Here is a 13,484-nt window from a genome sequence, read left to right as displayed (position 1 = left end):
TAGATTCCAAAGCCCAGATTCTAGACACTACATATATCCTAGATTCAATATTCAACTTCCTTTACTCTAAATCTTAGGTTATTCCAAACCGTAAATCCTAAATCTTAGAAACTTGATCCTGCATTCTAGACTCTAGTTCCTTGTTTCCAAGATTTTGGTTTCTACATTCTAGATCTAAGGTTTTAGATCCTAGATTCTAAATTCCAAATTCTAGATCTTAGATTCTAAATCATAAATTCTATATCCTAGATCTTAGATCCTAGATTCTAGATCCTAAATTCTACATTCTAGATCATAGACTCTAGAACCAAGATCCTAAAACGTGGTTTATAGGTCATAATTCATAGATACTGTTTTCAAATTCCATATCCAACATCTTTCAAATCTGGATTCTAGATCCTAGTTCATAGATTCTAGAAAAATAGATTCTATATCCGACATTTTGGATCCCTGATTCTTCATTTTAATTCGGCTTCCCATGTTCTAGGTTTTTAACCTTCAGATTCTAGATATTAGATATTAGATTCTATATCCTAGATTGCAGATCCTAGACAGCACATTCTAAATTATAGATTATAGATTCTAAAGCACAGATTCTAGATACTACATATATCCTAGATTCAATATTCAAGTTCCTATACTCTATCTCCTAGGTTATTCCAAACCTTAAATCCTAAATCTTAGAAACTTGATCCTACATTCTAGACTCTAGTTCCTTGTTCCAAGATTCTGGTTTCTACATTCTAGATCTCAGGTTTTAAATCCCAGATTCTAAATTCCAAATTCTAGATCTTAGATTCTAAATCACAAATTCTATATCCCAGATCCTAGATCCTAAATTCTACATTCTAGATCTTAGATCCTAGAACTAAGATCCTAAAACGTAGTTTGTAAGTCCTAATTCATAGATACTGTTTTTAAATTCCATATCCTATATCCCACATCCTTTATCTTTAAATCTAGATTCTAGATCCTAGTTCATAGATTCTAGAAAAAAATATTCTATAGCCGAGATTTTGGATCCGTCATTCTTCATTTTAATTCTGCGTCCCATGTTCCAGGTTCTTAAATTTCAGACTCTAGATTTTAGATTCTAGATCCTAGATTTCAGATCTTAGATTTACTATATTCAAAATTCTAGATCCTAGATTCTAGGTCTTAAATTCTAGATTATAGATTCTAAAGCCCAGATTCTAGATGCTAGATACTATATTCTAGATACTATATCCTAGATTCTGTATTCTAGTTCCTATATTCTAAATCCCAGATTCTAGATCCTACATCATGTATCCTGGATCCTAGAACGTAGATTCTAGAAACGAGATCTTAAAATATAATTTCAGTTTCTATTTCATAGATGCCATATTTTAAATTTCATATTCTAGATTTTTCATTCTATCACCTAGATTCTAGAACTGAAATCACAGAATGCAGGTCATAGATACTGTATTTTAAATTCGATATCCTACATCCTTCATCTTCGAATCTAGATTCAAGATCCTAGTTCATAGATTCTACAACCGAGATTTTGGATTCGTGATTCTTAATTTTAGTTCTGCTCCCCATGTTCTGGGTTCCTAAATTTCAGACTCTAGATCTTAGATCCTAAGATCCAGATCCTAGATTCTAGTGTCTAGATCCTGGATTCTAGGTACTGCATTCTAGATCTCAGATTACAGATTCTGTATCCCAAATTCTGGATGCCAGATCCATCATTTCATTCCATCATATCATTCATAGGTAGATTCTAGGTCTTAAATGCTAGATCCTTTATTCTAAATCCTAGATTTTAGACTTTAAAACTCGGATTCTAAATTCCTAGATACTCCATTCTATATTCTCCATACTATATTCTCGATTCTATATTCTAGTTCCTAGGTTCTAAATCTCAGATTCGACATGTCAGATTCTATATCTCAGATTTTACATCCCAGATTCCAGATCCTATATTTTAGATCTTAGAACTTAGATTCTAATTCCAAGATTCTAGATCTTAGATTTTAAATCACAGATTCTATATCCGAGATACTATATCCTAGATTCTAAATCTCATGTCTAGATATCAGATTTTATATCTCAGATTCTAAGTCCCAGATTCTAAATCTCAGATCCTATAGGATACATTCAAATCTGATGTTTCTTTTGTAAATATCAAAAACTACATAGTAAGACATAAAACGCTGTCGTACTACTGGTATTATTTGAAGTTTATACCCTCGAGCATAAACAACTTCATAATACCCTTGGTCCACAATGAACAAAATATATTTACATCCGAGATTCTAGATCTGTGATTCTTGTTTTTAGTTCAACCGCGTATGTTCTAGGTTCCTAAATTTTAGATCCATCTATTTCCTAGATCCTAGATTCTAGAGCCTAAATTCTAGACCTCAGAGTCTAGATCTCAAATTTTAGATCACAAAATTTACATCCTGGGTACTAGATCCTGATTTCAAGATTCTGGTTCCTAAATTCAAGGTCTTAAATTTTAGATACTAGACCCTAGATTCTTGATCCTATATCTTAGATTTTGAATTTTAAGTTTTAAATTCTAGTTCCTATTCTACAAATTTTTAGATCCTAGATTCAAGATCATAGGATCCTAGATTCAAGATCCCAGATCCTAAATTTTAGACACTGTATTGTAGATACAGGATAATCGATTCGAGATTATTCAATCCCGATTCTCGATTCTGAATTTTTTCAATTTTTTCTGGTTTAAGCGATGTTTAATAAGAACAACCTCAAATTTATAACCTATTTTCTAGTTCCTAGATTTGAAGTTTATACCCTCGGGCATAAACAACTTCATAATACCCGTGGTCCACAATGAACAAAATATATTCTACATCCGAGATTCTAGATCCGTGATTCTTGTTTTTAGTTCTGCCCCATATGTTCTAGGTTCCTAAATTTTAGATCCATCTATATTCTAGTTCCTAGATTCTAGATCGTAGATTTTAGATTCTAGAGCCTAAATTCTAGACCTCAGAGTCTAGATTTCAAATTTTAGATCACAGAATTTACATCCTAGTTACTAGATCCTGATTTCAAGATTCTGGTTCCTAAATTCAAGGTCTTAAATTTTAGATACTAGACCCTAGATTCTTGATCCTATATCTTAGATTTTGAATTTTAAGTTTTAAATTCTAGTTCCTATTCTACAGATTTTTAGATCCTAGATTCAAGATCATAGGATTCTAGATTCAAGATCCCAGATCTTAAATTCTAGACACTAGATTGTAGATCCTGGATAATACATTCGAGATCCTTCAATCTCGATTCTAGATTCTGAATTTTTTCAATTTTTCTGATTTATGCGATGTTTAATAAGAACAACCCCAAATTTACAACCTATATTCTAGTTCCTAGATCTGAAATTTATACCCTCGTGCATAAACAACTTCATAATACCCTTGGTCTATAATTAACTAAATATTTGATAAATAAGACAGAGAAGTTATATTTTAAAACCATTAATGAATTTCAAGTATTAACATTTTCTTGTGGTTTGATAACAATATATTTTATGGTTATGGACAGCTGATCTATTTTGGTGATATCTTGTGTAGTATCCAATATTAATGAATAAGATGTTGTATCCTTTATCTTATTGATTACGTTTCCCAGAATGTTTTGCAGACAAAGTAATTAATCTTGTATTACCGGACTTAACAATAATAATTTTTTAGTTCATAGGATCATATCTTGATATTTACAGTTTTGCATATCTTTTCCGAGAATGTTTCAATATTTTTTAGTTTTGTCCATTCCGAAAACAATTTTTTTTGCAATAAACCGGCGCATCCGCCAAATTTGAAAAGAGGAAACTTTCAATTATTTCAATACACAGCTATTAAATGTGTAGGCGCTATTATGAATATTTTAATAAAATTTCTTTATATTTGAACTATACTTAAAAAGTATTTTTTTTATTCGCAACACCTACTCGTAAAATACACCAAGTATAACTGTTTGCTGAGAAAAGGGAAAATTAATTTCTGAACCGTTGTTTAAGTGAAACAAAGTGTGTTTGTTTTATCAAGACGAAAACTTTTATAAATCGGCAACATAAATCTTAAATTACTATAAAATTGTTATAATGTTGTTTTAAGTTAATTGTAAAATGAAAGCTTTCAGGAGCTTATATTTCAGATCAAAGGTCACGAATTAATTTTTGTTCTTGTAGAAGATTTTAAAAACAGACTACACGTTATTCAGTGGACTAATACTTCCATTAGAGTCTTAAACGATAAAATGTAAAACGCGTGATTGCATTTCCATTTATATCTACATCTATATTATATGCTGAGATTTTTTCTTTTTCTGTTCTCTTCTCCATGATCATTTATATTAAACTAATTCTGCATTGTATTCGTGTCGCACTTTAACCCAAACATTCACCCACCCCCAACGTTTCCCAAAAAACCCACACAACCCTCAATTACCACTTGATTGATTATGCATGTCCGGCTTTGAAGTTTTAATTAAAACCCATCTGAATATTTGTACGAAAAATCATTATCCATCACCGAAATTTCAGAATCAAACGCGAGGATTCGTCGGTCTGCTACGGCGACCTGGGATGTTTCGAGGCGTCCGGCCCTTTCGGTTATTTGGACATGCTGCCAAGTAAACCGGAGGAGATCGACACGAAATTTCTGCTATATCCCAGTCACAGTAGAAGACGCAGCGGCTCTAGCCCAGCCGAAGTGCCTTTCACGTCCATCAAAGAAGCTTTTGAATGGGCTAAGCAAGGGTTTAACAAGAGCCTGCCCACCAAAGTCCTGATACACGGATTCGGGAGCGATTGTAGCCATATTTGGATATACGAGATGAGGAGCGCTTTAATGGCGGTGGTGAGTCTTTGTCAGCGAGGGTAAGGCAGTCACCCGCTCTAACGATTTTTTTTAATACAAAGTAGCACGATTTTTGTAAGTCGTTTGTCGACTCTTCCGGGTGATTGTCAAGCCCGAGAAACACCTATCAAATTACCGCTTCATCGATCCGTTTACGTTGAAATTGCAGGAGGAGCTTAACATTATTTGCGTCGATTGGGAGAAAGGGGCAATACTTCCTAATTACGTTAAAGCCGCCGCAAACACTAGACTAGTCGGGAAGCAGCTCGCGATGCTCCTTAAGGGATTGGTAGATAATAACGGCTTGTCATTAAGAACCACTCATTTAGTGGGATTCAGTTTGGGCGCACATGTGTCTGGCTTCGCGGGCGCCGAATTGGGAAATTTAAGCAGGATCACGGGCCTGGATCCCGCAGGACCGCTTTTTGAGTCACAGGACCCCAGGGCCAGGCTCGACCAGAGCGACGCCGCCTTCGTCGACGTCATACACAGCAACGGGGAGAACCTGATTCTGGGCGGGTTGGGCTCCTACCAGCCCATGGGACACGTGGACTTCTACCCCAACGGCGGCAGGATGCAGAAAGGCTGCAGCAACTTGTTCGTGGGGGCCGTCAGCGATATCATCTGGTGTAAGTTGATAAAAATCAAAATTGCAAACCCTTTTTTTTACTTCGAGTCCGTAACCGAGAACTGGTGGAATTTGTTTTTAAGACTGGAAGTACAAATGTCATTGTCAAATAACGAATAAAATCAACGTTGTGTTTTTCACTAGTAGCCATGAAGCATGCAACTGTCGCCTTGTTTCGAAGTAGTGAAGTTCAACTTCACTACCAAGGTTAAAAAAGAAGATACAAGACGGTGGAAAATAAAATTAATTCAGTGACAAATTTAGTGTAGATGGTTTTCTTTGTTTTGAACATTTAGGTTAGGTTTGATTAAAAATTTTGTGAAAAATATATCGTTTTAAATGGAATTAAACTTGACCATGGTAAGTCACCGTTTTCCTGCCATGTGATTTATCTGGCTGGACCTATAGGGCCCTGGAGCGGCCAGACAAGGTTAAATTTAGGGACTCTTCAACTGTTATAATTTGACACTTGTCATACCAACCACGACGAAATTCCCCAAAATTTTAAAAAGTTCAATTTTTGTTTTAAACTGGAAAAATATGCTTGTTAAAATAAATACTGAAATAATAACTGTTCACTTCAGTGCTTTTGACGTTGCTTTTAGAACTGAAAATTGTCATTTATAAACTTCGTTGCCAAGTTGCCGTTGATGATGATGTTCAACTTTTGACGAATTTAAAGGGGTTGTAGAAGAAAAGTGGAGGATTTAAGTTAATTACTACAAAAATTTACCATTTTAAACATGTTTTAAGTTTCTTGGTGTCGAAATAAGCCTACACAAATTAAGAACAAAAAAAGGCAAAATATAAGCCCCGCCCACCCACCCTATCTCAATTGTGATGATTTATTTTTATTCGTCGTGAGCCAAGAGGCAAATTCCTTATTTTTCTACGAGAAATTAAAAACATGTTTTTGAGTACTGTGTGGTAAGAATAAAAAAAATCACCACAATTGAGGTGGGGTGGTTGGGCGGGGTTTATATTTTTCGTTGTCTTTTCTCTTTGGTCTTTTTCGTCCTTGTTTCGTCCTTTTTCGTCCTTATTCGTCCTTTTTAGTCCTTTTCGTCTTTTTTCGTCCTTCTCGTCCTTTTTGTCATTTTCGTCCTTTTAGTTCTTTTTCGTCTTTTTCGTCCTTCTTCGTCCTTTTCGTCCTTCTTCGTCCTTTTCGTCCTTCTTCGTCCTTTTTTGTCCTTTTCGTCCTTTGTCGTCCTTTTCGTCCTTCTTTGTCGTTTTCGTCCTTTTTCGTCCTTTTCGTCCTTTGTCGTCTTTTCCGTTCTTTTTCATCCTCTTCCTCCTTTTCGTCCTTTTCGTCTTTTTGGTCTTTTTTCGTTCGTTTTGACCTTGTCGACATTTTACTCCTTTTTTGTCCTTTTTTGTGCTGATCGCCCTTTTGTGTCCTTTTTTCTCATTTTCGTCCTCTTTCGTCTGTTTTTCTCCTTTTCGTCCTTTTCCGTAATTTTCGTCTTTTTTCGTATTTTTCGTCGGTTTTCGTCCTTTTCGTTCTTTTTCGTTCATTATCGTCCTCTTCGTCCTTTGTCATCCTTTTCGTCCTGTTCGACATTTTCATTCTTTCCGTCCTTTTTCGTCCTATTTCGTCTTTTTCATCATTTTCTTCCATTTTCGTCATTTTCGTCCTTTTCGTTTTTTTTCGTCCTTTTCGTCCTTCTTCGTCCTTTTTTGTCCTTTTCGTCCTTTACCGTCCTTTTCGTCCTTGTTTGTCCTTTTCGTCCTTTTGGTCCTTTTTCGTCCTTTTTGTCCTTTTGTGTATGCTTGGTCCTTTTTCGTTTTTTCGTCCTTTTTCTTCCTTTTCGTCCTTCTTTCTCCTATTCCTCTTTTTCGTCTTTTTGGTCCTTTTTCGTCCTTTTTCGTTCGTTTTGTCCTTTTTGACATTTTCCTCCTTTCTCGTCCTTTTTCGTGCTTTCGTCCTTTTTTGTCCTTTTTTTTTCATTTTCGTCCTTTTTCGTCCGTTTTTCTTTTTTTCGTCCTCTTTCGTAACTTTCGTCCTTTTTCGTCTTTTTCGTCCTTTTTCTTCCTTTCGTCCTTTTTCTCCCTTTTCGTCCTTTTTTATCTTTTTCATCCCCTTCATCCATTTTCGTCCTTGCTTCGTCCTTTTTCGTCCTTTTCGTCCTTTTTCGTCCTGTTCGTCCTTTCGCTCCTTTTTCGTTTTTTTCGTCCTTTTCGACATTAGCGTCTTTTTTCGTTCTTTTCAACCTTTCCATCCTTTTTCGTCTTTTTCTTCCTTCTCGTCCTTTTTCGTCCTTTACGTCCTTTTGGTCCTTTTCGATATTTTCGCCCTTTGTCGTCATTTTCGTCCTTTTCGTCCTTTCTCGTCCTTTTTCGTTATTTTCGACCTTTTCATCCTTTTTCGTCTTTTTCGTCCCTTTTCGTCCTTTTTTGTCCTTTTAGTCCTTTTTCGTCCACTTCAACATTTTCGACTTTTTTCGTCCTTTTTCATTCTCTTTCGTCCTTTTTCGTCCTTATTCGTCCTTTTTCTCCTTTACGTCCTTTTGGTCCTCTTTCGTCTTTTTCGTCCTGTTTCATGCTATTCCTCCTTTTCGTCCTTTTCGTCTTTTTGGTCCTTTTTTCGTCCTTTCCGTCCTTTTCGTCCTTTTTCGTCCACTTTCGTCCTTCTTCGTTCTTGTTCGTCTTTTTCGTCCTTTTCGTCCTTTATGTCCTTTTGGTCCCTTTTGGTCTTTTTCGTCCTTTTCGTCCTTTTCGACATTTTCGCCCTTTGTCGTCATTTTCGTCCTTTTCGTTCTTCCACGTCCTTTTCGTCCTTTTTCGTCCTTCTCGTCCTTTTTCGTCCTTCTCGTCCTTTTTCGTCCTTCTCGTCCTTTTTCGTCCTTTACGTCCTTTTGGTCCTCTTTCGTCTTTTTCGTCCTGTTTCATGCTATTCCTCCTTTTCGTCCTTTTCGTCTTTTTGGTCCTTTTTTCGTCCTTTCCGTCCTTTTCGTCCTTTTTCGTCCACTTTCGTCCTTCTTCGTTCTTGTTCGTCTTTTTCGTCCTTTTCGTCCTTTATGTCCTTTTGGTCCCTTTTGGTCTTTTTCGTCCTTTTCGTTCTTTTCGACATTTTCGCCCTTTGTCGTCATTTTCGTCCTTTTCGTTCTTCCACGTCCTTTTCGTCCTTTTTCGTTCTTTTCGATCTTTTGATCCTGTTTCGTCTTTTTCGTCCCTTTTCGTCCTTTTTTGTCCTTTTAGTCCTTTTTCGTCCTCTTCGACATTTTCGACTTTTTTCGTCCTTCTTCGTCCCTTTTCGTCCGTTTCGTCCTTTTTTGTCCTTTTCGTCCTTTTCGTCCTTTTGGTCCTTTTTCGTCCCTTTTCGTCCTGTTTTGTTTTTTTAGTCCTTTTTCGTCCTTTTGGTCCTTTTTCGTCCTTTTTCATCCTATTCCTCCCTTTAGTCCTTTTGGTCTTTTTGGTCCTTTTTCGTACTTTTTCGTTTGTTTTGTCCTTTTCGACATTTTCCTCCTTTTTCGTCCTTTTTCGTTCTTTCCGTCCTTTTTTTGTCCTTTTTTCTCATTTTCGTCCTTTTTCGTCCGTTTTTCTTCTTTTCGTGCTTTCTCGTCCATTTTCCTCCTCTTCGTCCTTTGTCATCCTTTTCGTCCTGTTCGACATTTTCATCCTTTCCGTCCTTTTTCGTCCTTTTCGTCGTTTTTCGTCCTTGTTCATCCTTTTTCGCCCTTTTCGTCGTTCTGGTCCTTTTTCGGCCTTTTCGTCCATTTCGTCCTTTTGCCTTTGTGTCTTAATATACATAGTGGTATTTGAGCAACACGATACTCAAAAACATATTTTCAGTTTCTTCTAAAGAAATAAGTATTTTGAAGTTAAGCTCCACCCTCTTGGTTCTCGGCGAATAAAAAAATGACCACAATTGAGAGCGGGTGGGTGGGCGGGCATATATATTGCCTTTTTGTTTTAATATGTGTAGACTTCTTTTCACAACAAGAAACTTAAAACATGTTTGAAATAGTAAATTTGTATAAGGAAATATCGATTTTGCAATTAGGCTCCGCCCCATAATTGGAAAATCCATTTTAACCATGTTTTAAGTTTCTTGTTATCAAAAGATGGCTATGTATATTAAGAAAAAAAAGGGCAAAATATAAGCCCCGCCCACCCACCCTATCTCAATTCTGATGATTTTTTTATTCGTCGTGAGCCGAGGGGCGGAGCCCAATTGCAAAATCTATATTTCTTTAAAAAATTTACCATCTTAAACGTGTTTTAAGTTTCTAAGAAGAAAAGAAAATCATCACAAAAGGGAGTGAGGGTGGGTGGGCGGGGTTATATTTTGCCTTTTTTTCTAATATACATAGTATTCATTGAACAACACGATACTCAAAAACATGTTTTTAATTTCTTGTAAAGAAATAAGTATTTTGCAGTTAAGCCAAATACAAGCCCCGCCCACCCGTCCTATCTCAATTGTGATGATTTTTTTATTCGTCGTGAGCCAAGCGGGTGGAGTTTAATTACAAAATCTTTATTTCTCTACAAGAAATAAAATACATGTTTCTGAATATCGAGTAGTTCACAGAATATTATGTATATTAAGAGAAAAACAAGCCCCACCCATATACATCCTAAGCTCAATTGTGATGAATTTTTCATTCGTTGTCAGACCAAGGGGCGGAGCTTAATTGAAAAATTGATACGTTCCTACAAAAATTTATCATTTTAAACATGTTTTACCTTTCTTGTTGTGAAAAGATTTAATTTTTTTTGAGATTAATAGCAATAAATCATCTGACATTTCTCGTACCAACCACAACAAAATTCCCCAAAACTGAAAAAAATCCAACTTTGGAAAAAGAGTTGCGAAGTAGAAAAAATAGTGTAAAATACGCCCTGAAACTTGCTTTTTAATATACTATTAAACAACTATCCGGAAAAACGCGTCCATTACTGGCCACATTACGAATTTATTAACATTATCAAAGTAATGGAACCCTTAATGAACGAATGTTTTTTATTTCCCATCCCCGTTATTTAATCTTGTTACCACTAATGGAAGCAAACTAAAGAGTTACCTCGTAAACCCTGATTTCTAAGTGAGCGTAAAACACCACCGCCGTTTTAAATAAATTCCGCCCCTCGCCGCTCGTCGAACCTGCGCCAAGATCGAATTTGTTCCAAATTTATGGCCCATATTTTTTGTGATTTGATTTTAGCACGATGGGTTTTCTGTTTGTGGTAAATGTGTTGGATTTTTAGCGTCTGCCGTCGAGGGACGATCGCTTTGTAACCATAGACGAGCCTATAAGTTCTTTACCGACTCAGTTTCTCCTCGATGTCATTTTCCGGCATTCCCCTGTGAATCGTACGAAGATTTCCTTTCGGGAAAGTGCTTTCCATGCACCGATGAAAGGTAGGGATTGTTTTCAATATCATAAATCAGCCGCAGAAAAAATATTTCGGGAGATACATTTCGGGAATTGTCTGCGTATGCAAGGCGCATATCAACCAGGGGCTTTTATTGAGGGTGGTTGGGCTCGGGTGTATCGAACTTCGAGCTTTATTTATTTAAAGGGTTAATGGAGTTGTGAGTTATTGATTGACATGTTTATTTTGCGTTTAAGGAGCTGCGGCAATATGGGCTATTACGCCGATAGGTCCAAGGGAAGGGGACAGTTATATTTAATCACGAGAGACGAGGAACCCTTCTGTGCTCATCAGTATAACGTCAAGATTGAAACTTCGCCCAGCGCCGTACCTATAGTTTCCTATGGCAAGATTCAAATCACTTTGATCGGGGATTCCACCTTCAACGAAACTTTCATGATGACGAGGTAATAATTAAAGTTGCGACGTTCCAATTAATGCTTTCATTCTTTACGTTATAGAAAAGAAGACGAAGAAATGAAGCTCGGAGAGTCCATATCTCGGATTTTGGTACCTCACCCAATTTTATCAGAACCCACTAGCATAGAAATCCTGTATACCGCCTACAGCGGCTGGTTGTCGTCCGGTTTGACCCAATGGAGGATGGACAAAGTCACAATCAGTGACAGCTTCGGCAAAACGTGAGTCCCATTACACCCATTTTTCCAACCCATCTCACTCTAATCGTTCCAGATCTTCCATCTGCAAGAAGAATCTAATCCTGGACTCGGGGATTCCAGTGACTCTTCCGCTCTACCCAGGCGAATGCAACCTCCCCGGAACCTTCCCCAAAAAAGCCCAGGATCGCGTTCACGACCCCAACCCCTTGAACCTCCCCCTGAACCTCACCACAAAAGTGAAAAACTTCATCCCAACCCCAGTCGTTCGAATCGGGCCTGAAGACCTCGACAAAGAGTACGACAAGGAAAAAGTCTCCAATTCCATCGACTGGAACGACGATAACCGAGTTTTCGATCCCGAAGAAGCGGAATCCAGTCGGGCCTTCAACACAAAATCTGTCCAATCAGACACTTCCAAAACCGGCGTCGTCAAAGAAATCGTGGAGCCTGTGCTCAAACCCCACTCTAACAAAATCGGGAGATCCCACGACCCCGATAAGGATAAACCCGAGATAACCGAACCCATTCTAGGACCCACGACGGCGCGCAATTTCGGTGCTTTCAAACTAGAGCCTGCTGTCAAAAACGACTTCATTTCGCGCCTCGCCAACAACAATAAAGAGATTTCGTACAACTTTTACGAGTCGGAGGATGATAATGAGTGGATTCCGTCGGTGTCGGTTAAACCGAAAGAAACCAAGTGGAAGCGCGAAGACGGCTCGAAGTCGATCAAGAACGACGACAACCCGTTGAAGATGATTGCCATGACGGTTCAGTTTCTTCCGCAACGGTTGGCACGGATGTTTGAGCAAGCGGAGAAGTACGCCAGAGAGACGATTTTACCGTTAGTGAGCACTTACACCCCTAAGTTTATTGGTGATATTATCACCCCTAAAGAAAAACCGCGGTATGTGCCTTTGTCGTACGAGGACCCGACGTCGACCACCCCCAAGGTCCAACGCGTGAGTAACGCGAAGAGGAATCGCGATAACAAGCAGTTTGATCCGCCTCCAGTGCTCAAAGCCGAGGCCTCGACGAAGAAGGCGTCCACCACTCCGTATACGCATATTCAGAAAATTCGGAAGAAGAGTGATAGGGTTGAGAGTACGACGCAAGAGGTTGAGAGTGCGAGTGGGGTGAGTCGGAAGGCGCGGGATGACGTGCACGTGAGGAAAAATATCTTGGAGATGAAGCTGGGGGCGGTCAAGGATGATGTGGTTGTGACGACTACGAAAAAATCCAAAGCTGTTTACGTAGATTTGCCGGTTTTTGACGCTACGCCCAAAGTCAAGTATATACCTGTATCGCTGAAACACTCGACGAGATAGCGTAATTATTTATTTTTATTTAAAATTTGTAAATAGGTTTTTATACGACTGTTGTTTATTGTAAAAATTTTGTAAAATAAATTTTGTGTAAAAAAAAGGGAGCGAGTGTTTTAATTTCTTCGACTATGTTACGACTTGGAGAAATTGGTGGCGACCTACGAAGATTTTTTTTTAACTCCGTAAATTATTATTGAAATAATTTTTTTTAAGAAAATTGTCACGGCGCCTCCACCATTTTTTTAACTGTGTGGTTTTAGCAGAATAAGTCACCTTTAATATTGATCTCGTTAGTTCAGTGACCCAAGTATACGAGAGAGTGGGGCATGCAAGGTGAAAAAATTGGCGCCCGAGGTCTATAAGACGAACTTTATTACAACTGTGGCGAAAATCAGCGTTTTTTTCCAATGTTGTGTAATTGTGAAACAAAAAAACTACTTTTTCTCTGTTTGTCATCCTTGATGCTCAAAATAAACGAACTGGGAGAGGAAAGAAAGTTCAAGCCTACTAAAAAAAAAGCAATAATTTCTTAAAGATGACAACTAATTCTCAGACTTTCGATGATGCTTGAATAAAGCTAGTAATGATCAAGAGTATCACTCTTGAACTAAAATCCGTTGAAAATTACCAGAATCCCCTGAGATGCTTTAAATTCTATTTAAAAATAAAACAT

At 37.6% G+C, this 13,484-nt stretch overlaps 1 protein-coding gene across 1 annotated transcript in view; it reads left to right on the top strand.

Annotated features, from left to right (window-relative positions):
* The window catches only part of LOC135137772 (uncharacterized), a 58,472-nt gene extending 45,557 nt beyond the window's left edge, over window positions 1–12,915 (top strand). Inside the window, exons 4-9 of the mRNA XM_064067509.1 lie at window positions 4,544–4,859; window positions 5,029–5,488; window positions 10,699–10,852; window positions 11,064–11,273; window positions 11,328–11,507; window positions 11,560–12,915. Coding sequence (XP_063923579.1) covers window positions 4,544–4,859; window positions 5,029–5,488; window positions 10,699–10,852; window positions 11,064–11,273; window positions 11,328–11,507; window positions 11,560–12,814 — 2,575 coding nt within the window. The 3' untranslated portion in view covers window positions 12,815–12,915. The remainder of the gene's footprint in view (window positions 1–4,543; window positions 4,860–5,028; window positions 5,489–10,698; window positions 10,853–11,063; window positions 11,274–11,327; window positions 11,508–11,559) is intronic.
* Window positions 12,916–13,484: the final 569 nt, after the last annotated feature.

Source organism: Zophobas morio, unplaced genomic scaffold, assembly GCF_036711695.1.
Source record: "Zophobas morio isolate AGI-343-1 ecotype UQ-CSIRO unplaced genomic scaffold, CSIRO_AGI_Zmor_V1 ptg000004l, whole genome shotgun sequence".
NCBI classification, from domain to species: Eukaryota; Metazoa; Arthropoda; class Insecta; order Coleoptera; family Tenebrionidae; genus Zophobas; species Zophobas morio.
This window is presented reverse-complemented; position numbering and strand designations above follow the sequence as displayed.